The 24206-nt window shown below is 45.6% G+C and overlaps 1 protein-coding gene across 1 annotated transcript in view; it reads right to left on the bottom strand.

The window, feature by feature from the left end:
- Positions 1-5195: 5195 nt before the first annotated feature.
- abhd8b (abhydrolase domain containing 8b) overlaps positions 5196-24206 on the bottom strand; it is a gene marked incomplete at both ends in the record, with an annotated part of 30974 nt that continues 11963 nt past the window's right edge. Inside the window, one exon of the mRNA XM_084311225.1 lies at positions 5196-5612. Coding sequence (XP_084167351.1) covers positions 5196-5612 — 417 coding nt within the window. The remainder of the gene's footprint in view (positions 5613-24206) is intronic.

Raw genomic sequence — 24206 nt, 5'->3', positions numbered from 1 at the left:
GATGTAGCCCTTCACTAGCTTCTCAAAGCACTTCATGGCTATGGAGGTGAGGGCTACAGGGCGGTAGTCGTTGAGGCAAGCGGGCGTAGATTTTTTGGGTACAGGGATGATGGTGGACTTCTTCAGACAGGTGGGGATGACAGCCTGTTCCAAGGACAGGTTGAAGATGTCAGTGAATACCGGGGCCAGTTGGTCGGCACAGACTTTTAGGACGCGGCCGGGGATGCCGTCCGGTCCTGCTGCCTTCCTGATATTCACTTTTTTAAAGATCCGTCTCACCTCATGCTCTGTTACCCTGAACACTGAGTCTCCATCAGCAGACCCCCCCCCCCCATTGCCGTGGTTTGTAGGCTGGTGTTGTTATTCACAGCCTCAAACCTCGCATAGAAGGAATTGAGATCATTTGCTAAGGAGATGTCACTGTTCAGTTTGAGGGGGGTGCCTTTGTAGTCTGTCATTGTTCTGAGGCCCTGCCACATGCCTCTAGAGTCAGCCTGTTCAAACTGAAGTTCAACTTTATCCCTGTAACGCCGTTTTGCCTCTATTACTGCTCTCCTGACGTTGTATCTTGCCATCTTGTGTTCTTCCATGTTGCCTGTCACCAGCCCGGTGTTGTATGCTGATGTGCGCACTTTCAGAGCCTCACGGACGGATTTGTCTACCCAGGGCTTTTGATTTGGGTAGATTTTAATTTTGGTGGAGGGGATTGTTTCTTCTACCAGAGTACAGACATAGACATGTATCCGCTTCCATTCATTTGGGCTAAGCTAGGCTAGCTTGCAGCCGGATTGGTAAATTGGTATCTATCTTCTTGTCTAACGGTAAGCACATCACTTTCCACCTATGCAAAAAAAAGAATAATAATAATAATAGAAACATACTTGCAGAATTGTTGGAAATGTATCAGAATTTATTATGATAAAACATTTTCCATGACATCAGTTCATTTCTGGAATTATTAGCAAAGGCAAACACAGGAACAAATTTAAGACACACAAGTGTGATGTTGATAGTTTACACAAACTCAGGAGCGTCATAAAAATACTATCTATGAAATGTTTGAACATTGAACCGAGGGCATAAATAATGATCTTGAGCTCGATGCTCATTCAAAACTAACATTCCTCTGATCGCAACCTCATTTTCTTTGGATTCACTCATTCACTCTAGTCCACTTTCACATCATGTATATCAATCAATCAACCACAAATATAAATTGCATGTATAAAAGAAAATAGTATATACTCTACTAAATACTGTAGTGAGTCAAAGAGAAAATATTAAAAACTGTGCTTTCTGTGATCTTCTCACAGTACAGGGTCAGAGAGTTTGCTCCCACAAGTCCGGACAGACTGGAAAAGGACGGTGAGAGATTGGCTGCATTAAGACAGAGACATCAAATTGGATTTTAGTGAGTAGTGTCACATACAGTATCTGCACATCTTCACTGCTATATTGACAGGAGGGGATCAGATGGGCGCCACTGAGGACTTCAGAACACATCAGAAGAATATGCAACACTTAACTTTAGGAGGCACAACTAATGATGAAATACTTGGGTACTTGGGTTAAAGGAACAAGCCAACATTATGGGAAAGAAGCTAGCCTAGCTTATTAACAAATTAATGGAAGCTGGATAGCTTTCTACTGAACGCACAGAGAGAAAATTGGTATCTATCTTCTTGTCTGACTCGGTAGAAGACGGTAAGCGCATTTACCATAATGTTGGTGTGTTCCTCTAAAGGTAGAATATGTAATGGCGTCAGAGGGCGACCTCTAGGCAAAAGTGCCCATCTTGGGTATTGCACTTTGTTTACATGTTTTTGATTTGGTAGGAAATTAGTGGATATAGGGAAAGGGTTGCTATTGCTGGCCACATCTCAGGCTCTGGCAAGAGAGGTCTAGAGAAATTCACACTATAATAAGTTACTATATAAATGTATATTATAGCTAGACATATTATGATAGTGGACGTTTGTGAGGAAGTATAAAATGTGGATTTGAGAGTCAAATGGATAGTACTTAACTGAATGTGTCATCTACTGCATGTTTCATTGGGAAGCCATTCTAGCAGGATGTGATATATCCACTAAGACATCAGTTCAGGTCTGCTCAATCAAGGGTTTGTTGACATGTAGTTCCTCATTAGTTCCTATGTACTTAATCAGGATTATCAGGTCTGCTCAGCGGATCAACGGATTGTTAACACATAGTTTCTCATTAGTTCCTATGTACTTAATCAGTATTATTGTGCCCCCATAAAGTAAAGTGATACAGAAGAATCTATTATTTGTCTCTGTTTGAATCCAGTGTTTGAAAAATCGTAACCATTGCAGTGGCGAGAACACTTGAACTACTGTTCACAGTAGCTGAGTGGCCATACAGGGTATAATAGCTTCCTAAAGCTGGCTATCGGCCCTGCGGCGAGCAGCTCGGGTACCGCATGTCATTGTGCATGAAGAGCTAAAGGGTGAAGCTTGCTACAGATTGTGATACACTGATGATATTCAATGCAACAATTGTCTCGTTTCCTCACTGCCCACTCAGATAGGAACGGCTACGAGAGAGAGAAAGAGAGAGAGAGAGAGAGAGAGAGAGAGAGAGAGAGAGAGAGAGAGAGAGAGAGAGAGAGAGAGAGAGAGAGAGAGAGAGAGAGAGAGAGAGAGAGAGAGAGAGAGAGAGAGAGAGAGAGAGAGAGAGAGAGAGAGAGAGAGAGAGAGAGAGAGAGATTTCCATTTATTGCTTCTTATTTGTCAATGTTTGAAATATTGCCTCAAATGAAGCACTGTATTGCTTGGCAGCATAAGTGTGTTTTCATGTCATGCCAAAAAAGTAAATGTTTGAATTTGAGAGAAAGGGGGATAGAGAAAGAGAGGGGGGAGAAGGAGAGAGAGATTGAGCTTGCTAAGTGGTATCTAAGCATGTACTGTATTTGGTGTATAATGCTAATTATCTCACAGCCCGTCTTTTCTTTACCTGGAACACAATCATTGTCATTCAGCATAGTTTTGGTGATAAATAAATAAATAAATTAAATTCAGAGTTTTTCACCGGTAGCCCTATTTCCTCCTCACTAATGATTTTGATAGCTAGAGCTTTTTCCTCCAATCCTTGCTGTGCTTCATACTGGATACCCGGCTCCTCCTGGCAGCGTGTCGAAGTGTCCTTGAGCAAGACCCTTAACCCCTAACTGCTCCCGATGAGCAGGTTGGCACATTGCATGGTTGCCTCCGCCGTCTTGTGTGTGAATGTGCTAGCAGCTACCATACCAGGTCCACAAGATGGCTACTTTTAAAAAAAACGAGAATAAACACTGAACTAGGAAGAGCGGCTTTTTCAAGCTTCGCACCTTGGGCATGGAATGGGCTACAGGACCATATCCACTTAGATACCCTGGTCTCCCTCTGCGAGTTTAGGTCTGTATTACATAACTTCCTACAGGAAGAGTGTCGCTGCTTTCTCTAGTCGGGTCCCAGCTGCAAAACTGCAGAGTTACTGTATTGCCCTGTATTTTACTGTCGTACACTTTTACTGTTATGTAGACTGTTCTGTTTTGTGTTTTTATGTTTACGTGTGATGTATTGTGTATTGTGTACATGCACTTTTATTATGTTCTTGTGTGATGTACCGCACATTTTATTGCTGTCTGATGTTTTCGGGTGTTATTGCTGTCATCTTGGCCAGGTCTCCCTTGCAAAAGAGATCTTGTATCTCAATGGGACTTCCTGGTTAAATAAAGGTTAAATAAAAATAAATAAAAATGATAATGTACATTTGGTTTTTCACATGGTCAAATTACTGGTCTGCTCTGTTCATGTACTGTTTTCAATATTCAATAATATCAAACCCTCAAACTATACTATAGCTTATTGAAGAGTTAGCCAGGCCGTTCTTCATTAAACAGGCCGTTGACTAGGTACTAACTTAACTAGCAGTTACAGAACGTCTCCTGGTTACTTCCCTATAATTATCCATTCATTCAACCCAGATGGAAATTCTTACATACTGCAGAAAGACCTTCCCAGGAATGTTTAAGATGCTGTTAAATATTTTTGAAGCAGTTGGCCTGCATTCTTGGCCTGCAATTTAAATCCTCATTTCATCTGAAATAATGCAGTTGGACCAACAACGTCATAAAAAGGTGGCGTCAGAGGGCGACAGTGGCTCAGGAGGTAGAGTGGTCGTCTGGTGATCGGAAGGTTCCTGGTTCGATTCCCGCTCCTCCCAGGCAGCGTGTCGAAGTGTCCTTGAGCAAGACACTTAACCCCTAATTGCTCCTGATGAGCAGGTTGGCACCTTGCATGGTTGCCCCCGCCTTATGTGTGTGAATGTGTGAGTGAATGGGTGAATGTGAGGAACAAACAATTGTAAAGCGCTTTGGATAAAAGCGCTATATAAATGCACCGTTTAGCATTTAAAAAAAAACGCACATGTTTGGGCTGTTGGGTGCCATTTTGAGCTGGTGACTGGACTTCCTGGTACAACGACCAATAGCCATCTAATGGACTTCATCTGTTCACTGAGTTCTTTCCTTATTGGTCCAGAGAATAAACATTAACATTCAAATCCCAAGTGTTTGGGAGCAGATCCTCACTTTGCTCTCATTTTACCTTTGAAACATCACAGGTAGACGGTCCCACAGCCAGAGAGAGAGATACAGTGATATTCTTCATCTCTGAACCTTGTAATGCTTGTAATGACCAACACTGTGTCTGTCCATCTCTCACCCCTCATATCCTCGTAGTCAAACACTACCTTGAGGCACAGCCACGGACAGGTTGGTGAGGACAAGTACGGTAACCTAGACCTGCAGAATGGACCTCCAGCATCCCCCATATTGTCAATGCTTTCTCTCAGTTCCCCTACAACAGAGAAGAGGTTAGGACGCTAACATCAGACTGAAGCCACCGTCAGACGCAGTTCCCCACCATCTTCAGCTGGACACCAGTTAAGAAACCGGTTCAGGAACCAGCTCAGAAATCAGCTCAGAAAAACAACTTGCTAATCTGGCGCAAACTACACACCACGTCAAACCAGTTCAAGTCAGCTATGAGCTGTGGAGAGGACACATACGACCATCCGCAGCCAGGGTACACAGTAACAATCACTGGGAGCCTCAGCTTTGATCCAGGTCAATGGGCAGTACCGTATAAGTCCATCTTGTGCTACTTTCTGGCTTTGCTGTCTCTAGTCCCCTATGAGTTGCCCTTTGATGGGGCTGGTTTAGCTGTCAAAGGTTGGTTCTTGGTGGTCTCGGCCGTAGCCTTGGTGTTGTTGTCGGGTCTGGGTTTGGGGGTCGAAGGTCGGTCCTTGGTGGCCTCGGTCGTAGCCTTGTTATTGTTGAGTCTGGGATTGGCGGACGAAGGTCGGTCCTTGGTGGCCTCGGTCGTAGCCTTGGTGTTGTCAGGTTTGGATTTGGCGGATGAAGGTCGGTCCTTGGTGGCCTCAGCAGTAGCCTTGGTGTTGTCCGGTCGGGTCTGGTCTTTCCTGGACGGCGTCTCTGGCTCCCAGATGAAGAACTCATGGAGAAGTGTGTTGACTGCCTCGGGGCATTCCATCATGATCATGTGACTGCCATCATCCAGGATCTTCAGGAAGGCCATCAGGAGGATCTGATAGAACACAGAGTGGGAGCAATGTTAGGGAAGAGATTATATGTGGATCACAGACAGAATGTCTATGTTAGAGGTTTAAGTGTGGTGTCACTAATTGGTGGTTTGTGATTGACACAGTTTTCTTTCTGTTGTATTTAACATGGGAAACCGCTAACCGTGGAAACGCTCACAGAGAAGTGACTCCACCACACCAGTTCGATTAGTGGGGAAGGGGGGCTTGACAACAGAGGTTCAAAGATAACTGTTTGTGTTCAATAACGAGCCAGGAGACTAGAGCGTGTGTCAACTGCGTCTGCAACACATAACATCCTGGTCCCTGCTGGGACGTACCAACTCCACACACCACTGTGGGGGGGTTTATATTCCCCATGCCCTTGTAACATCTCCTTTTTTTTTTTAAGATAACAACAGTTACAACATTCATTAGTGCAAATTATTATTAATACAAGAAACCCCATAAGTAAGGGATAATGTATAGCTACGAGGTCATTGTCGCAAAATAATTGACAGACACAGAGTTTAAAATACCGAGGCGCTGCGCCGAGGTGCTTTAAACGTCAGTGAAGGTCAATTATTTTGCGACAATGATCGAGTATAGCTATACATTATCCCGCTTATTACATGGCTAACTTACTAACAATATACCTAATTAATTTTACATCGACAAGACGAGATCAAATGCAGACGCAGTTCTGTTCTGGCTCCGCTGTCATCGTCACACACACTCCGCTGTCAGTGCAGCCAGCAGGTGTGTCTGATTGGCTGCACTGATGCAGTGTGTCAGTGGCCTTGATTGCGAACAGCTGCGCACAGCGGTCATTATTGTTCGGCAGAGGTCCGTTATCGAGTAATAACGGACCTCTGACGAGCGCTATTGTGAGAACTGGGGTCTGGAGCACAGCCCAATTGCTGAATACACGAGAAGAGATAGGAGCGGTTTCAAGGGTGTTTAATGTCAATTGAGCAACACAGGAATTGGGGGGAAATAGAACAGGGTTATGTTCTGTCCTGTGGCTGCCGCGGCGGCAGTGAGCGAGCAAGCGGTGGAGAGTGGGGTGCTTGACCGCGTGTGAATTAGGGGGATGGAATACAGCTGGGCGTATGAGGGTGAAGGAAGGGGTGACTGGAGAAAGAGAGGATGAGGAGGAGTGCGCAGTGGATGGAGAGGGGGATGAAGAGGAGCGTGTGGAGGACGTGAGGGGAAAAGGAGGGGGAGTGAAGTAGGCCCGTGCTGTGATTATGACAGCTATTGACCAATCACAAGCAAGCATTTCGACGAATGTGAAAACGCCATGTAATAAACGTCCTTATTTAAAACCCTAATCATATTTTCTGTGACTTTTACTTTTTGATAAGAAAGTCTAGTGCTTGTTGAGCATTATGCATACTTTATGTTGGCCTTTGTCTATAATGTGGCCACAAAAATGGAAAGGTTTAATAATTTTTTGTTTGCACTAAGTTAATACTTTGACAAATGTTGCCTATATTTTTCAGTCAGTTCGATCTTTGTTTGCCAAACATTATTAAAGGTAAACTTTTTTTTTACCAAATAAATGAGAAGCATGTTTAAATCAGCAATGCCTCCCCTCTTGCTGTACCAAAATCTCTCCAGTCACTGTCAAAATAATGTGCCTGATGTCAAATGGCCTCATTCTTTCTGTTTTTGCATGACTACGTCCTTGAGAATAATTGAAAAGTTGGATTATTTTTAGGCTATATATCTTATGTTGATGTATGATATTTTTGGAGTGTTAAATTTTTTTTAAATAAAAAACAACGTATATTGAACCGAACCGAAAACCGTAAACTTAAAACCGTGAACCGTTGATTTTGTGAACCGTTCCACCCCTAGCTCTCACCATTTTGCTCTTTGTTATATTTCTGTCCATGTGCTATTTTTATTTATATCCTGAACCATGGAAGCTGGAGCACCCAGCTCTCCATTATTTCTGTCATCTAGTCAAATAAATATTGTTATTTTTGGTAAAACGTGTCCGATTCCTGTTTTCCACTACGCTACAACCAAGGCCTACCGGGGTAAACGAGCCATATTCCTGTGACAATTGAGGCCTTAGGGCAAGTCACATAGGCTTGGTTGTAACAGTCTCCCTCACCTGTGTCAGCCTTCATACTGTCTCAATAAAGAACCTTTTCGCATCAAATATTGTATATATAATATTGTTGAATATAATCATTTCTATTAATTAACTATAAAGTCTTGAATTAATTCGATTACAATTTTTAATAGAGTCCCACCACTAATATATATAATATATATATATATATAACTGGATCAAGTAGCAATAATGAATGACTGCTTAGAATAAGAACTTAATATTATAGATTCATTGAAACTAGACTGATCTCTTAAATTACAAGCTATGGGAGAGAGGACATTGAGGACAGACCGTGTTGGGAAAATTCACTTTCTACATGAACTAGTTCAGTTCACAGTTCACAATTTTTTAACTAAAGTTCATGGTTTCAAAAATGAACTAATTTAGTTATTTTTTGAATATTTTCTTTTTTTTATAGATTTTTCACGTACAGTTACTTACATTACAAAAACACACATTGGGACAAGGGGGGGGGGGGGGCCTCCAGTTCATCTCTATGCCATCATCCACACCATAAGCAAGCAAAAACAAAAGAAAAAGAAAAACAAGCAAAAAGGAAAGCAAACCAAGACAGGCACTGTACAGTATTGCACTTGCCTCGAGCCCATTCACATGTAGACATACATATATTTATTTTTTCCTATCCTAGGTCTGTCCATACAATGGGGCACTGGGCCTTTAGAAGGATCCGAGAAATTTCAGCAGGAAAATAGTCTAATAGTGGGGCCCACACCTCCTGAAAGGAAGCGTCGTTGCCTCTATGCATTGCACAGTGTCTTTCATGGGGTAGCACACCGAAGATCTCTCTATACCACATTTGTAAAAATGAAGGCTTATCCTTAATCCAGTTTATCAGAATGCATTTCCGGGCTGAAAGTAGAAGTTTATCAAATAGTTTGAATTGTAAAGGGTGTCACCCCTCCTACCCCCCAACCACCTCCAATGTACAGTCGCCCCCCACCCCCACCCCACCTACCCAACCTCCTCCAATGTAGTTTCTACGTCAAATGTATATACTCTCTTTTCTGGACTCTTTTTGTATCATAAACAGTACTGTATTTGCAAATCTGGTATGTCATAAATGTATAGATGTAGCAGTACTGTCTATCTGTATGTCATGTATGTCATATGTTATGATGAATTGAAAATGGGGGACCCTGATGTAAACAAGACGAAAGTCTTTCTCTGGTCTGCATCCCCTTAACGATTGTATGTTTGATTGATTAAAAATGTTATTAACATATTGCAGAATGGGTACAATATAGTACGGCTCAATACACACAATTGTTAAGGGATTGCAGACCAGAGAAAGACTTTTGTTTTGTTTACATCAGGGTCCCCCATTTACAATTCATAATGAATTGTAAGTAAAGGTGCAATTAACACCGTGCAATCCATTATTTGTGGAGCTCGCCCTTTAAGTCTTTGAGCTATTAGGCTACTAGGGTTCTTACTTTGCATTTTGGTGTACTGAAAAATGCTCCGATGTCTGTATTCTTTCTTTTTTCTGCCATGTTACCTGGTTGGCTGGACACACACACACATTTTCATTTCAGGTATTGTACCTTAAGATAATTGAACATCTTGATTTACCGTAAATCCTCAAATATAGGACGGGTCTTCTATTTACCTCAGCTGCAAAGAGCACCAGGGCCCTCATTCATCAACGTGTTCTACGCACAGATTTGTGCTTACCCTGTGCGTACGATCATTTCTAAGCAAAGAGTGGGATTCATCAATTTCAACTTGAACTTGACTTCGTGCTTATATTTACGCACAGCTCGGACCATGCGTACCTGGCGCCCAGTGGTAGAATATATTATTACAACAAGGAAATGAGCTTCTGTGCATAATAACACTGGATGTTCTGTATGAACCGTAATTCATTATAGTTCATTGTAAAATAGCAACAGTAGTGTAATTATGGTCAAAACCCTATAAATAGCATTTGGAATAATAGATCTTTCTCTCAGAATGAATGCAGCATGGTTTATATAGCGTTATCGGAATATACGGGGTGTAGGCTACTGACTGACTGCGCTCCGCGTAGCTTGATTGATTGATTGATTGATTGAAACGTTTATTAACAGATTGCAGAATGGGTACAGTACAGTACAGCTCAGTACATACAATTGTTAAGGGGATGCAGACCAGAGAAAGACTTTCGTCTTGTTTACATCAGGGTCCCCCATTTTCAATTCATCATAAATCATAAAGCTCAACTCGTTATTATTTTGCGCACAGACCGCCGAAACACGGGAACGTTTTGATTATATTTAAAAGGCTTTACGTTAAACGAAACAAGTGGAATTTCGAAGCTGTAAGCAGAATACAAGTCATATGAATATAGTGTTCTTCCCCCTTTTTACTGTATAAGAAAGAATAGAAAACGCATTGCAATGACACCAGATAGTGGACAGACTATGTATATGATGGGATTCAAGTTCATGTATTGAAAGGCAGGCTACATCATACATGCAGTGAGATTCATTGTTCTTGTATATGCTCTCGTATTATTGTTTATATAGGCTACCCAATACTGACATCAAAATAGATTGTAGTATGCCTCTAGAAATCATATGCAGCAGGTAGAAAATTTACGGGAGATCCATCGCGATTTGGAATAAAATTGAGGAGAACTTTAATCCCTGGGTATTAATCAAACAACACGGGAAAAGGCAGTCATATTCCAGCGCGGTCTTTATTAGCCGACAACAAAATAGATGCCTCTAAAAATCATATAGCCAATCGAACACAACTAATAAAGGCATTCATATTACAGCACGGTTATAATGACACACAACCAACGCCAAACAGTGGTCAACGAACGGTCTTTATTAGTATTTTGAGCTGTCCAGGCAGAATTGCAGCAATGGTCTTAGGGAGCCGTTGATATCTGACATCACCGTTTACAAGTCCGCCTTTTATTTATCCCATAATACGCGATAGTGTCTTCTTGGTTCGACAGCAGTGAACAATCTCCGTGGAGTTTCTCAGGGTTCCGCTCGGGTCAGTCCATTATTTCACATCCCATGGGGGGTGTTTCCTCACTTTCATGACCATTATATGGATAATCATGCACGAGCATTGACGGTAGAACAAAGTGGTATTCATCAACACGGAGGAGCATAGAGCCTGCGTACGCACGTGTGATGAATCCCGACTTCCCTGTGCGTACACTGGTTCTACATTCCGTGCTTACGTGTGGAAATAGAACATGTTCTACGCACACATTGATGAATGAGGGCCCAGGCCTTTATTAGAGAGGCTTATATAAGAGGCAGGCCCTGCTCGCGAACGTTAAAATTTGCAAACGAAGTCAATGTTATCCAGCTGACGACACCACATATCTAGATATAATGACAACGTTAGCTAGCGGCTAGCACTAAAACTAATGCCAACCAGAGGGAAACTTTGTTATTATTATTATTATTATTGGTATGACCAGATGGCATTTCGGGATGTGAAACACTTTTATTGTATTGCGTGGTAGAACCTCTACCACTCAATAGTAAACGACATGTCTAACATAAATAATCTTAACAATCATAAACAACTTACTGGAAAATCCTGCCTGCCACCAAATGACACTTCTGTGGCCTTTGATATTTACACTCAGCCTACCTGCAAAGCCAGCGCTGTGCGCCACTGTCTGCTCTGCTGGGGGTTGGACTTGGAGAGGCACTGGATCAAACCATATGGGGGAGCAGGGGGGGGGGGTCGCAATCTTTGGAAACTTAAAAACCTGCTATTAAGTGTCATTGCGTATTATTAATTTGATTGAAATTACGTAGTTATGGTTAGATTTATATATGGGAGGGGGGGGTATATCATATTTTTCATATGATCAAAAAGTGGGGGAGCAAAATCAGACGTTTGCCCCCCCATGTTCAATAGTCGTAGAGCAGCTGCTTCGCGTGCTCTATTGCGCAGGCGTCTATGGCAGTCGCATCTTTTCACCTGCGCAGCTCGATCTCTCAGTGGCGAGGAGTAACGCGTGGGAGGCTCACGCTGCCCCCGGCACTTCCTGATTCTACTGCACAGGCGCACCAACGGACCTGTAGGAGTCGCTGTCCACAACGCCCGATCCCCACCCATCAGTTTCTCACCCCCTAATACGGCCAATGTGTATTAGTACGGACGACCAGCTAAACTGAAAGCAAATGTGGAGAGCGGGGCTCGAACAGGCGAGCCCAGCGTCTCCAGATTTCGTGGCGAGCGCCTTGCCCACTACGCCACGTAGCCGCCCCCGGGTGGACAAAGTTTACAGACAAACGTTAGATTGTTTCCGTCTGAGTCAGTACTGACTTTAACGTTAAACTCTTTTAAATGCTCATACGCCGACGTCTAGAGGTAGAGTCTGACTCTGAGCGAGTGCTGCTGCAGCTCTGCTCGCAGATTCCGCTGGTCCACTGTTGTTGTGAGGAGTCTGATGACGTAGCCAGGGGTGACAGGCGCGTTGCCAGATCGGGTGGTTTTACGCATAATTTTGAAGCCTGTTTACAGTGTGTTTTAACTGGGTTTTCGGCTGAAATGCATATGAAATCTGGCACATCTTTGAACGCCGTTATAATAGAGTGCTGAGAATGAACACACTTTTGAACTCCGTTACACAGCGCTGAGAATGAACGCGTTCTCAATTACGTTCATTTAGCGGATATACAGTACGTTCAGTTCACGTTCGCCCAAAATACGAACGCGCTCAGGTACATCACTGAGGACAGACTATACTTTGAAGTGTTTCTGGTTTATAAGATATCAAAACTTAGTATTAATAACAGATAATAGAGTTGAATGTAAAGTCTATTTAGGGTGGTTTACCATAAAATGCTGAAAAGATCTAATTTGTGCTGACTGGGGCAGCTGTTACTGGAGGTCAAATGTCAGTTTGACCGTATAAGGAAGTTGAGAACCAAATGTAAGCTCTTCAAAACTGCCATGTGTACAATGCGTAGCCGGTTTGGATTGGTTAGGACGGCCTTAGCCAATCAGTAGCGAACAGGAAGTCAAGGTGGAGTGATGACATCACAAAGTGTATAGGATCGAGGCCTCTGCCAAGAATCTTCGCAAACTGCATGCTACCATGTCCTCCCTCCTCACTCCCCCCCCACCCCCCCCTCCCTCATCTTTCTCTGCCGAAGACTTTGCGATCTTCTTTGAGGAAAAAGTGGAGAACATCCGCAGCTCCTTCTCCCAACCCCCACCCATTCCAAATGCTGAATCGAGAACCTCATCCTTCACTCTGTCATCTTTCTCTCCCATTACAGAAGCAGAGACCCTGACACTGGTAACGTCGAACCGTCCGACTACTTGCCAGCTGGACCAGCTACCCTCCCCACTCCTCCAGACCATAGCACCAGACATCCTCCCATTCCTAACTGCAACCATCAACTCCTCACTCAACTCGGGGGTGGTCCCCTCCTCCCTAAAACAAGCCAGTCACGCCGCTCATAAAAAAAACAACCCTGAACCCTACCGTCATAGGCAACTACCGTCCTGTCTCTCTTCTCTCCTTCCTTTCTAAAACACTTGAACGTGCTGTATCCAACCAACTTACTGCTTATCTCTTACAGAATGACCTCCTAGACCCTAATCAGTCAGGCTTCAGGACTGGTCACTCCACAGAGACAGCCCTCATTGCGGTCACAGAGGCACTTCACTTAGCAAAAGCGAAAGGCCTCTCCTCTGTCCTGATTCTCCTAGATCTATCTGCAGCCTTCGACACAGTCAACCACCAGATCCTCCTTGCGGCCCTCGCAGGAATGGGAGTGGCTGGCTCTGCGCTGACATGGTTGTCATCATACCTCAATGACCGCTCCTACCAAGTGTCATGGAGAGGGACCCTGTCGGCCACCCGCCCCCTGAGGACGGGTGTCCCCCAGGGCTCGGTTTTAGGACCCCTTCTCTTCTCCCTCTACACTAAATCACTGAGTAACATTATCACGTCTCATGGCTTCTCCTACCATTGTTATGCCGACGATACTCAACTCTTCCTCTCCTTCCCTCCCTCAGATATCCACGTCTCTGAGCGGATCTCGGCCTGTCTGTCCGACATCTCCGCCTGGATGACGTCCAACCACCTCAAACTGAACCTAAGCAAAACAGAATTGCTCCACCTGCCGGCCAAATCCTCCCCCCTAACCGACCTTTCAATCACAGTCGAGAATGCAGCTGTGACTGCGTCCCCGACCGCCAAGAACCTTGGTGTTGTCCTCGACGACCAGTTGAACTTCTCTGCTCACATCGCAGCGACGACCAGAACCTGCCGATTCCTCCTGAGCAACGTCAGAAGGATCCGCCCCTTCCTGACAAAAGAAGCCACCCAACTCCTCGTCCAATCAACAGTCATCTCCCGCCTCGACTACTGCAATGCACTGCTCGCTGGCCTCCCGGCCACTGCCACTAAGCCTCTTCAACTCATTCAGAACGCAGCGGCCCGCCTGATCTCAAACCTACCGAAGTCGGCCCATGTCACCCCACTTCTTATGGACCTGCACTGGCTTCCCATTGCTGCACGAATCCGCTTCAAGGCCCTCGACCTAGCATACCGTGCGGCAAAGGGAACCGCTCCCGCCTACCTCCGGTCAATGGTCTCTAACTACACACCCTCAAGACCCCTACGCTCTGCATCTTCTGGCCGCCTCAGACCTACTCCTATCCAAGCTCCGGGAGGGTCATCAAAGAGAAGTCGCCTATTCTCAGTCCTTGCCCCACAATGGTGGAATGAACTACCCACCCCAGTTAGGACAGCCGAATCACGTCCAATCTTTCGCCGTCGACTAAAGACGCACTTCTTCAACCATTATTTGAAAAAAAAAAAAAAAAAAACTATAAAAAAAATCTAACCCCAACTAACCGTACTGTCATGCACTTGTCCTAATAAACTAACCTACACTGTAGCACTCAACACTTTGATGAACATTGTTGCTCAGCTGATAGAGTTGTACCCTTCCTGATGGCTTGTCGTACAGAACTTGTAAGTCGCTTTGGATAAAAGCGTCAGCTAAATGACTAAATGTAAATGTAAATGTATTTAAACGCAGACTCTAATGAGATAGGGAGAACTGCTTTTCCTGACCAGATGACGTCATGAGTATGCAAATGTACAGAAGTTAGGTCTTCAGTTGCTTTATGCAACTGGGACAGATGTACCAATACCATGTTTGTGTAAAGGCTTTGAGTAGGGTGACCAGGTCAAAATGGTTCAGTCGCAGGACAGCAGCACTGCTTTTGCGGGACAATGCAGTACACGTAGGTGAGAAAAAAATATTATATATATATATATATATATATATATATATATATATATATATATATATATATATTAAAAAAAATTATTGCTAATGAAAATTAAAGAAATGTATTTATTATTTAAATGCCTTTATTTCATATTCGACGCAGACGGTAGGCTATATATATCACATTTTGTTATTAATCTTATTAAACTGTATAGATGCTTCACCAATCACCTTCTCAGCCGCTACTGTCTATGTCACCAACAACTTTATTTAATCACACTTTCATCACTAAGCAGGTAACCATCAATCTTGGTATCCAAGCTGATAAAATCACTCCATTAAACCCTTATGCCCCCCTAACAACTTTGCAGAGTTGTATTCGTAAGCATGAAATGTTTGCATCAAGTTTAAGGCCATATAATTTTCAGGAAGTGCACTAACATCCTAACCTCAATATATATGTAAAAGATTACAACTATTTCCAAATCTTAACCACTTATATTCCCGTTTGTTTGATATTAAATCCCTTTTTATGACAAAGAAAACGCAGACATCTGCATTTAGTTCACATTTCTACACGTTTTCAACGCCAGAGTTCAGCGTCGAAAACATGCACAGAGTCCATGTGAAAAAGAATATGTATTCATATTTACAAATGAATGACTAATTCGGTCAGAAATAGCATAACTAATAACGTTAGTAAGCACCGATTATTGCTTATTATGTCAGCGGGGGTACAGTGAACATTTCTCCCGGTAAAATCTGAAGAGCAGACCGCCGTGTGCTGAGGACCAGCCCTCTTCCGCTATTTCCTCCTCTCTCTGTGAGAGCAAAGCCGCGCGAGGCAGACTCCACCCGGCACAGCTCAGCCGCTGTGTGTGAGGAAGAAGGAAGTCCTCCAATCGCTTCTCTCTATCCGCGCGCGCCCCCCCCCCCCCCCCCCCCCCTCCAGAGCACTCACACACGGCTCCAAGCTGATCACATCACCGCCTGGACCAATGGAAGCACAACGGCCCGGTGATTTGACTGCCTACACCAGCCATAGTGCAGCCATAGTGCAACTACGCCACCGTGTGTCATAATACGGTAACAGACTCATGGGAGAGCAAGAGGCTCCTGGTGTTACGAAAATAGCGTGTATTTGATAATTACAGCGGCAATTGAATGAATGAGTGCAGATAAAAAATCTGCGTTTTAACATGGGAGTCAATGAGAACACAAAAAAAGCGCTAGGTGTTTTGCCAGGCTAAAGTGGATAACTTTTTTTTAGAGGTATTATAATGATGATCCTTTTATACATTGAATATATATCAAAGATGACCAATCTGAACCAATTTCATGACATAATAATCAACACAGCCATCGTTGTACACAGAAACACAAATACATATAGGCAAAAAAACACAAAATAGTCGCTAAGGGGGCAGAAGGGTTTTAATAGAAAGAGCAGGAGCTAAGTCTTTTCAGGCATCTTTTCCTGAGCATTATTAGCAGTGAAGTGTAGAAGAGAGGAGACGGAATGCGATGGTTGATCTTCACAATATAATAATGTTTTTATTGTGAATAGCGGATCACTCAGTTTGCTCATAACAAAAAGGGTGAGACCCAAAGTCTCCACAAACCCTATATATGACAGCACAGTCTCCGCAATATGTGTCTGGTGAACCCACAAAATTTTTTAAACAATGCAGAGTCCAGTTTGCTGCTGATATTAAGAGCTTCAGCTGCTTCGCGAAGCTCGTGGAAGCTGAATGCTCTCTTCTTGAGAGCCAAGCATGACACCTGTTTCAGGTAATTCTGATCAGAGAAATCTGTGAGGTTTTGTCCGCTGCTCACCAACTTTCTCTGTTTTCTTTAAGCCTACTGTTAGAAATTCCCTTCTCACTCACTCTCTCTAGCCCCCACCCTCTCGTTCTTTACTCTCGTTTACTCTCAGTGGCCACACCTGGACTATTATCAATTACCTCTCGCACCTGTGGTGGCAGGCTAATTAGTTCCCCTGTGGGCTTTAAATACCAGGGCTCTTCCCCTCGTTTCGGCGTGGGGTCGTGTTGTATTCATGCTGAGTCATATTCTCTAACATCTAGACTCTTTCGGGAGATCCTCTGGTCTACCAATGCTGTATATGGATTTCTCCAGCCTTGAGATGTTTTGCTCCAGCCTTCGTCTGCTGTCGCCGTAGCCTGTGGAGGAGACTGTTCTGCGCTCCCTGTAACTTCCACGGGAGGCACCCCAGCGTTCCACTGCAGACCCCAGCGCAGCTGTTCGTCCTGACGCACATCTAGACCAACGCGCATCTTCCGGACCCTCGGGCTTGGCACGCTCTCCAGTCACCAGCGCGCAACGCGCATCTGCAAGGGCTTGGCACGCTCTCCAGTCACCAGCGCGCAACGCGCATCTGCAAGGGCTTGGCACGCTCTCCAGTCACCAGCGCGCAACGCGCATCTTCAAGGGCTTGGCACGCTCTCCAGTCTCCAGCGCGCAACGCGCATCTTCAAGGGCTTGGCACGCTCTCCAGTCTCCAGCGCGCAACGCGCATCTTCAAGGGCTTGGCACGCTCTCCAGTCTCCAGCGCGCAACGCGCATCTTCCAAAGATCCTCGTGCTTGGCACACTCCTCCTCGCAGACGCACCCCGATGCGTCTCTCGGTTCCGACGTGCACACCAAGGTGTGGCGCGCCACTCTGTTCCTCGGCTCCGACAGCGGCTACCCGGTGGACGACACCCTCGCCACCGCCGCTGTTCCAGCACCCTGTTCCTCGGCTCCGACAGCGGCTACCCGGTGGACGACACCCTCGCCACCGCCGCTGTTCCAGCACCCTGTTCCTCGGCTCCGACAGCGGCTACCCGGTGGACGACACCCTCGCCACCGCCACTGTTCCAGCACCCTGTTCCTCGGCTCCGACAGCGGCTACCCGGTGGACGACACCCTCGCCACCGCCGCTGTTCCAGCACCCTGTTCCTCGGCTCCGACAGCGGCTACCCGGTGGACGACACCCTCGCCACCGCCGCTGTTCCAGCACCCTGTTCCTCGGCTCCGACAGCGGCTACCCGGTGGACGACACCCTCGCCACCGCCACTGTTCCAGCACTCTGTTCCTCGGCTCCGACAGCGGCTACCCGGTGGACGACACCCTCGCCACCGCCACTGTTCCAGCACTCTGTTCCTCGGCTCCGACAGTCGGCTACCCGGTGGACGACACCCTCGCCACCGCCACTGTTCCAGCACTCTGTTCCTCGGCTCGGACAGCCAGCCACCCGGTGGCGATGCCCTCGCCCCGCTGCTGTCCCTGTACCATTACGCATACGCCTGGAGCGGCCCAGATGTTTTCCCACCAGTCCCCAGTTCCTCCCTGTCCCCAGCCCGCCTCCGCGGGCCTCAGTCCCCTCTGTCCCTAGTTCTCCCCTTCTAGTTCCACCTAGTTCCTGTTCCCTAGTTCTCCCCTTCTAGTTCCACCTAGTTCCTGTTCCCAAGTTCTCCCCTTCTAGTTCCACCTAGTTCCTTGTCCCTAGTTCTCCTAGTCTCTAGTTCCTCTGTTTCCTTAACCTTCCCCTAGCGTTCCTTTAATGTTTCCCCTAGCGTTCATTAACCTTCCCTTAGTGTACCCTTTTCCTGCCCGCCTCTTAAAGGCACCTAGTTTTTCCCCTCTTGTTATATTCCTGTTTTTGTGTTCTCCCTTAAAGGGACAGTGCCCTTTTTCCCTGTCTCTCAATAAATATCTGTTTCTTGGCAAACCATCATACCTGTCTTGTGTTGTGCGATTGGGGTCGGTTACAAACCATAACAAAATCAAACCATTTGTCTAGGTAAGCGAGCGCTCTCTGATAGAAAATTAAAAAGTCCTGTTCGATCGCAGCAGCCTGTGCGGCCGGTAGGAAACCTCTGCATGAGAGCACTGGTCTCAAATCCAAAATAATGGTCCTTTGATCGTTGTTCAAGTTTCAGTCTTAGACTGGTCATGAGCTGGAAAAGCTCACAGACAGTTGTGTCATCCCCCTCAACTTCAAGCACTGCGTCGTAAAAAAAGCTTTAGGCTATTCTGCAGAAACATCAGGTATGACTGACGTCACACACACTGCAGCTGCCTCGGCCTCGGTCCTCGGACTGTCTGACAAGTGACAGGCAGCGCAACTCGTGAGACTCGAGTTGAGCTGCTCCGCTCGGCTGCGCATTGGTTTGACGTTGCCCGATTTTTTCATTTTAAATATAAGAGGGTATTGGAACAAGGCATTAAATTAACAACATTTAAAAAAAATAATAATAATAATAATCTTTGAATAATAAAAAAAAAAAATATTTTAATTTAAATTTTATTTTTATCTTTGAATTGCGGGACATTGTTTTGTTGTAGCGGGACGCGAGACAAACGTCCCAATATCTGGACTGTCCTGCGTAACGCGGGACAGGTGGTCACCCTAGCTTTGAGGCCTGCTCCATTGTGTACAGGCAATTTGAGGCCTTATGGATATCATACATGTTGGAGTCAGAGCAAGCAGTCAAAATGTTTGGCTGCGCCCTTTCTGTGAATTGATAACATACGCAGGAGCGCGGGAAGTCAGTCAGAGTTGGGGGTGCTGAGATAACACTTCCGTGTCCGGTTTGCGCGATCTGATTGGCCGGGAGCAGATAGGGGCGGGACCAATCACAGTGCTCCGATGTTGCTGTCCAGCTGCCGGTGATACAAGTGGGCTCGCTCTGAGGGAAGGAGGCCGTTCACGCTAGTGGAGGAGGAGGAGGACGACAGCGATGGCTCGGGGGGCGAGGAGGACGCGGACTGGGTCCCGGAGGTTCCGGACGAGGTGGAGGAGGAGGAAGACAGCAATGCCAGCGGGGAGGCTGACACCGCCGCTCCGACGCCTGGCTGGGTTTCCCGAAACGGGTTGTGTGCAAAGAGCACAGCCTCTCCATTTGCACAACGTGCACGAAATAAAAAAATATATAAACATCTATTTGTCTTTTTCAATTCAGGTATTTTCATGTAGGTCAAACACGAGTGATTAGCTGCATCAAATGTACATTTATTGCAGGACAATGTGTGCCATGCAGTGCATCTGTGTTGATACAATTATATATATTGTATATAATATATTTTAGGCAGTTTCATGGTTCATGAATTGCATTTCTCTGTAGACCGCAGCAGCAATAGAAATATAGGGCGAAATGGCGTATGTAGCTGTGCATTCACTGTACATGTATTGCAGGACAATGTGTGTACTGCCTAATATCTGTGTTGGTACAATTATATATAAAACGATATATATTTGAGCGACTAGCCCCTCTACACTAGCGTGAACGGCCTCCTTCCCTCAGATCGCGCAAACCGAAGGATGTATTGTGTGAAGAAGGCACGACAACGCCTCTACTTCCTCAGGCGCCTAAGGAAGTTCCAAGTCAGTCAGAAGATCCTTAAGAACTTCTACTCATGTACAATAGAGAGCATCCTGACTGGCAACATCACCTCCTGGTTTGGGAATAGCACTGCACAAGACCGAAGCAGACTACAAAGAGTGACACGTTCAGCGGAACGCACAATTGGAGGGGGGCTTCCCACCCTCCAGAACATTTACAACAAGCGGTGCAGGGGTAAGGCTAAGAGAATCATCAAGGACTCCAGCCACCCGAACAACTGCCTCTTTGAACTGCTGCGGTCAGGCAAGCGATACCGGAGTCTCAAGGCGAGCACAGAAAGACTCAGAAGAAGCTTCTATCCCCAGGCCATCAGGCTGCTCAATGAACAATAAACACTATGCAACAACCATCAAATGCACACAGCACACACATCCACACGCACACACTCACTTTAAACAAACAACACACTGCAGCACCCACTCTCCACACTTTAGATCACCTAAACACGCTTTATATTTATTGGTAAAGGATTTGCACTACAACTCGTACACCTTACTGTAAATTGTACCTAAATTGTACCTCATCCCATTTCTGCTTTGCACTATATAGTATTGTATATTAGTACATTGCATAGTATATTGTATATTGTATATTGTATGGTAACTCAGTTACTTCTATTCTGCATCGAACATTGTACATATGTCTATACTGAACACTGTGACCTCTATTTTTACTTCTTTTTACATGCTACTTTATTTTATTTCATACTTATCTTGTCTCGCACAGTCTCTGGAGCGTAACAGTAAGAAGCATTTTGTATAAAAGTATTCTGTACTTCTGTATGACAACTATTAAAGAAACTTGAACTTGAATATCTGTGTTGGTACAATTATATATAAAACGATATATATTTGAGCGACTAGCCCCTCTACACTAGTGTGAACGGCCTCCTTCCCTCAGATCGTGCAAACCGAAGGCGGAAGTGCAACTCCGTTAGGGAAAATATACATGCTTCCAGGCCATCGGCTACCCACCAAGAAAACGTAGAAACATAACTGCGCGTATACACAGGCTATACAAGCAGTACAAGTGTTTCAGTTTTCAAAGGGTTAACCCAGGCCAACAGGTAGACGAGAACGAGTCCGGACCTGGGCCTGGCGGACCGGGACCTACACAGGGATGCCTAGAGGGGTTGACAGCAACCACCCCGACAGCCCTCTCCCATCCCCGCCCAGCAGGGGGAGGGAGGGGTGAAACAAATGGAGAAGGACCAGGCCCCCTAACACAGCGCAAGGTACAACACAGTATGGACCAAGCACGTCACTGTTATGGGCAACTCGTAGTGGCATACATATGACACACACATCCACGACATCACTCCCCGCGAAGCCCGGACCGACCCGGCATTTTCCCCCTGGAAAAGCACAAAGTCCTTCAGGGTACCAGAACAGCAGATCTGCGCCCCGGCGGACAACGGGTTAACTGACCTGGTCCGGCGCGATCAGAACCAGTCCTGTGTCCTAGTCACGCCGCCATCCCCAGTCCTAAGAGGGGGGTAGGTACGCGTGTCGATCTAAAACATCACAGAGGGCGCCACCAAGATGGACAGTACGTGAAAGCGCTGCTCCAGATGGCCCACCTCATGGGCGTGAGACCCCTCCGCCAATGTATTGATCTACTCCGTCATCTCCCCCCGGAGATGCACGTGAGTCATCGAGTCTAACCTAGTGCACTGGCGCTCGGTAGAGATAAAAATCTCCTTCCCAGTCGCCCGCATAAAAAACGCCGTTTCTATGAATTGGGCAACCAAAGCGCGCCGGCCCATAACGTGGTTCCACATTGGAAGCACCCAGGGCCAGCGCTATATGCACGTCAAGAACCCTAAACACATCAATGGTGAATTCTAATAAGAAACACCAGACAACGTTCCCTCCATGCTGTCTGGGACGAGCAGCAGGAAGCCGGTCAATAAGACACAGACACGGGTCTTATATGACGCGTCTAAGGGCAACCCCGTCAATTCTACTCCTTACATAAGAGGGGAAGACAGAAGTTCCCCCAGAGAGACCTCTACGTGAGTAACAATTGAAAAAGATACATGTAATAATAATCTGGCCAAGTGACCAACGGCCCAATACACACTGTAATAGAGAGCAGAGCAGAAAACGAACAGTTTTCAAATGCATCGCATCATCCAACTTTGACAAAGACAGCGGTCTGCAGCACAGAGCCTGTAACCTCACGGATGTCTCCTGGCCAATAGGAAAACGCGCCCAGTGACGTATTCCATGGCCGGGGAAAAATCCTGTGACCCACCCATCCTAACATGGAGTGGAACCAGGGAACCCCCTTCCCCATCCCTGTGATGCGCTGCCCCTCAGCCGACAGGGAGACTGACAGGCAGGAGGTCCCACCCCCCGGCCAATCAGTAAAAGGGGGGGAGGGATTTATTAGTCCACCCCTTATGACCCCTCACCCCTGATACGATGCAACAACAAAGCAGAGCCATGACACCAGTCGTAGCGTGCTACATGAAAGCGCATTATACCTGTTAGGGTAACAGCTTCACATTCTGCACGCCAGCCACAGACGATAAACTTGTTTGTGCAAAAACTGGCTTTAAAACTGGTTTCCGGGTTGGCCTGACGTTTATTTTGTACATTATCGAACGTTAACACGAACCTAAACTAACTTTAGGTTAGTTTTACGTTAGTTTAGGTTCGTGTTAACGTTCGATAATGTACAAAATAAACGTTTTCCGCTGCTATAAACGTCGCACTTTTATTTTGAAAACCCCAGAAAGGAAGTCATTATATATGCTTTACCATCCTGTTCTGTGTTAGCTCCGGTTAGCTCAGAGCGTCCAGTAGTTAGTAGTATATTATCAATACCAGCCATTGGATTACTGTTTTCTAAATTGGGGAGGCTTTTAATCGTCAAGGTAAGAGGATTTTAAGTCATGGTATCCATAAACTTCAATCGGTTCGGATCCTTTGAATGAATGAGAATGTCAACAATCACGACGACACGTTGAAATCACTGACTGCGCTCAGAGAGGAGTGGTTAGGCAAAAAATTGTTCAGAGTATATTTGCTTATAAAACGTAATTGTCTAATTCAATTATTTTTTATTTCTCCACGTGGTGACTACACAGGTCACAACATGTTTACATGAACGTTTTGGAGTTGTATTTGGAGTGTATTTCGTGACTGTATACAGTGTAAGGGAACGTCAGGCTCCGGATCTCCCCCACTTCCAGTGATGAAGCTCCGGATCTCCCCCACTTCCAGTGATGAAGCTAAGCTACGCTAACGGAGCGACTGTTCCCAAAGCTAAATGCACGCACAGAGACAAAAAAGGTATGTATCTTCTTGTCTAACTCCAGGGAAGATGTTAAATAAGCTAATTTCCCAAAATGTTGGAGTTTTCCTTTAAGCAGAGCGCAGTATTCCTGCCTGGCTGAGCTGGATGCATCTCGGCTGAGGAGCGTGTTGCGGCTCATGCGCATGCGCGCGCACGGCCAATCAGAGCAATGCAGAAGGACAAGTGGGCTGCCGAAAGTATTCACGCGGCCAGGGCCTTGGTACAAGAGCTACACGTGTAAACTTCTGTAGGCCAACACCTAACCCAGTTGTGGATTCAATGCCACGTTTACTTAAACGTGAAAACACGATACACACAACCCTCTATCACAATAAAAAAGGGCAAAAAGTTCACTCTCACTACTGCAAGAGGAACGCCGTTTTTTATGATGAGAGAAGACATAAGTCCTTGATCAAGTGCTGGTTACAGCCTAGGCCTTGCTAAGTCTACATGATAACGACCAAACTATTTTCAGAGAAAACTGCCTCTCTCTAAGCAAGAGCACAACCCCAGCAGTAGCAGAGG

This window comes from Notolepis coatsorum (assembly GCF_963971535.1).
Source record: "Notolepis coatsorum genome assembly, chromosome: 3".
NCBI lineage: Eukaryota > Metazoa > Chordata > Actinopteri > Aulopiformes > Paralepididae > Notolepis > Notolepis coatsorum.
This window is presented reverse-complemented; position numbering and strand designations above follow the sequence as displayed.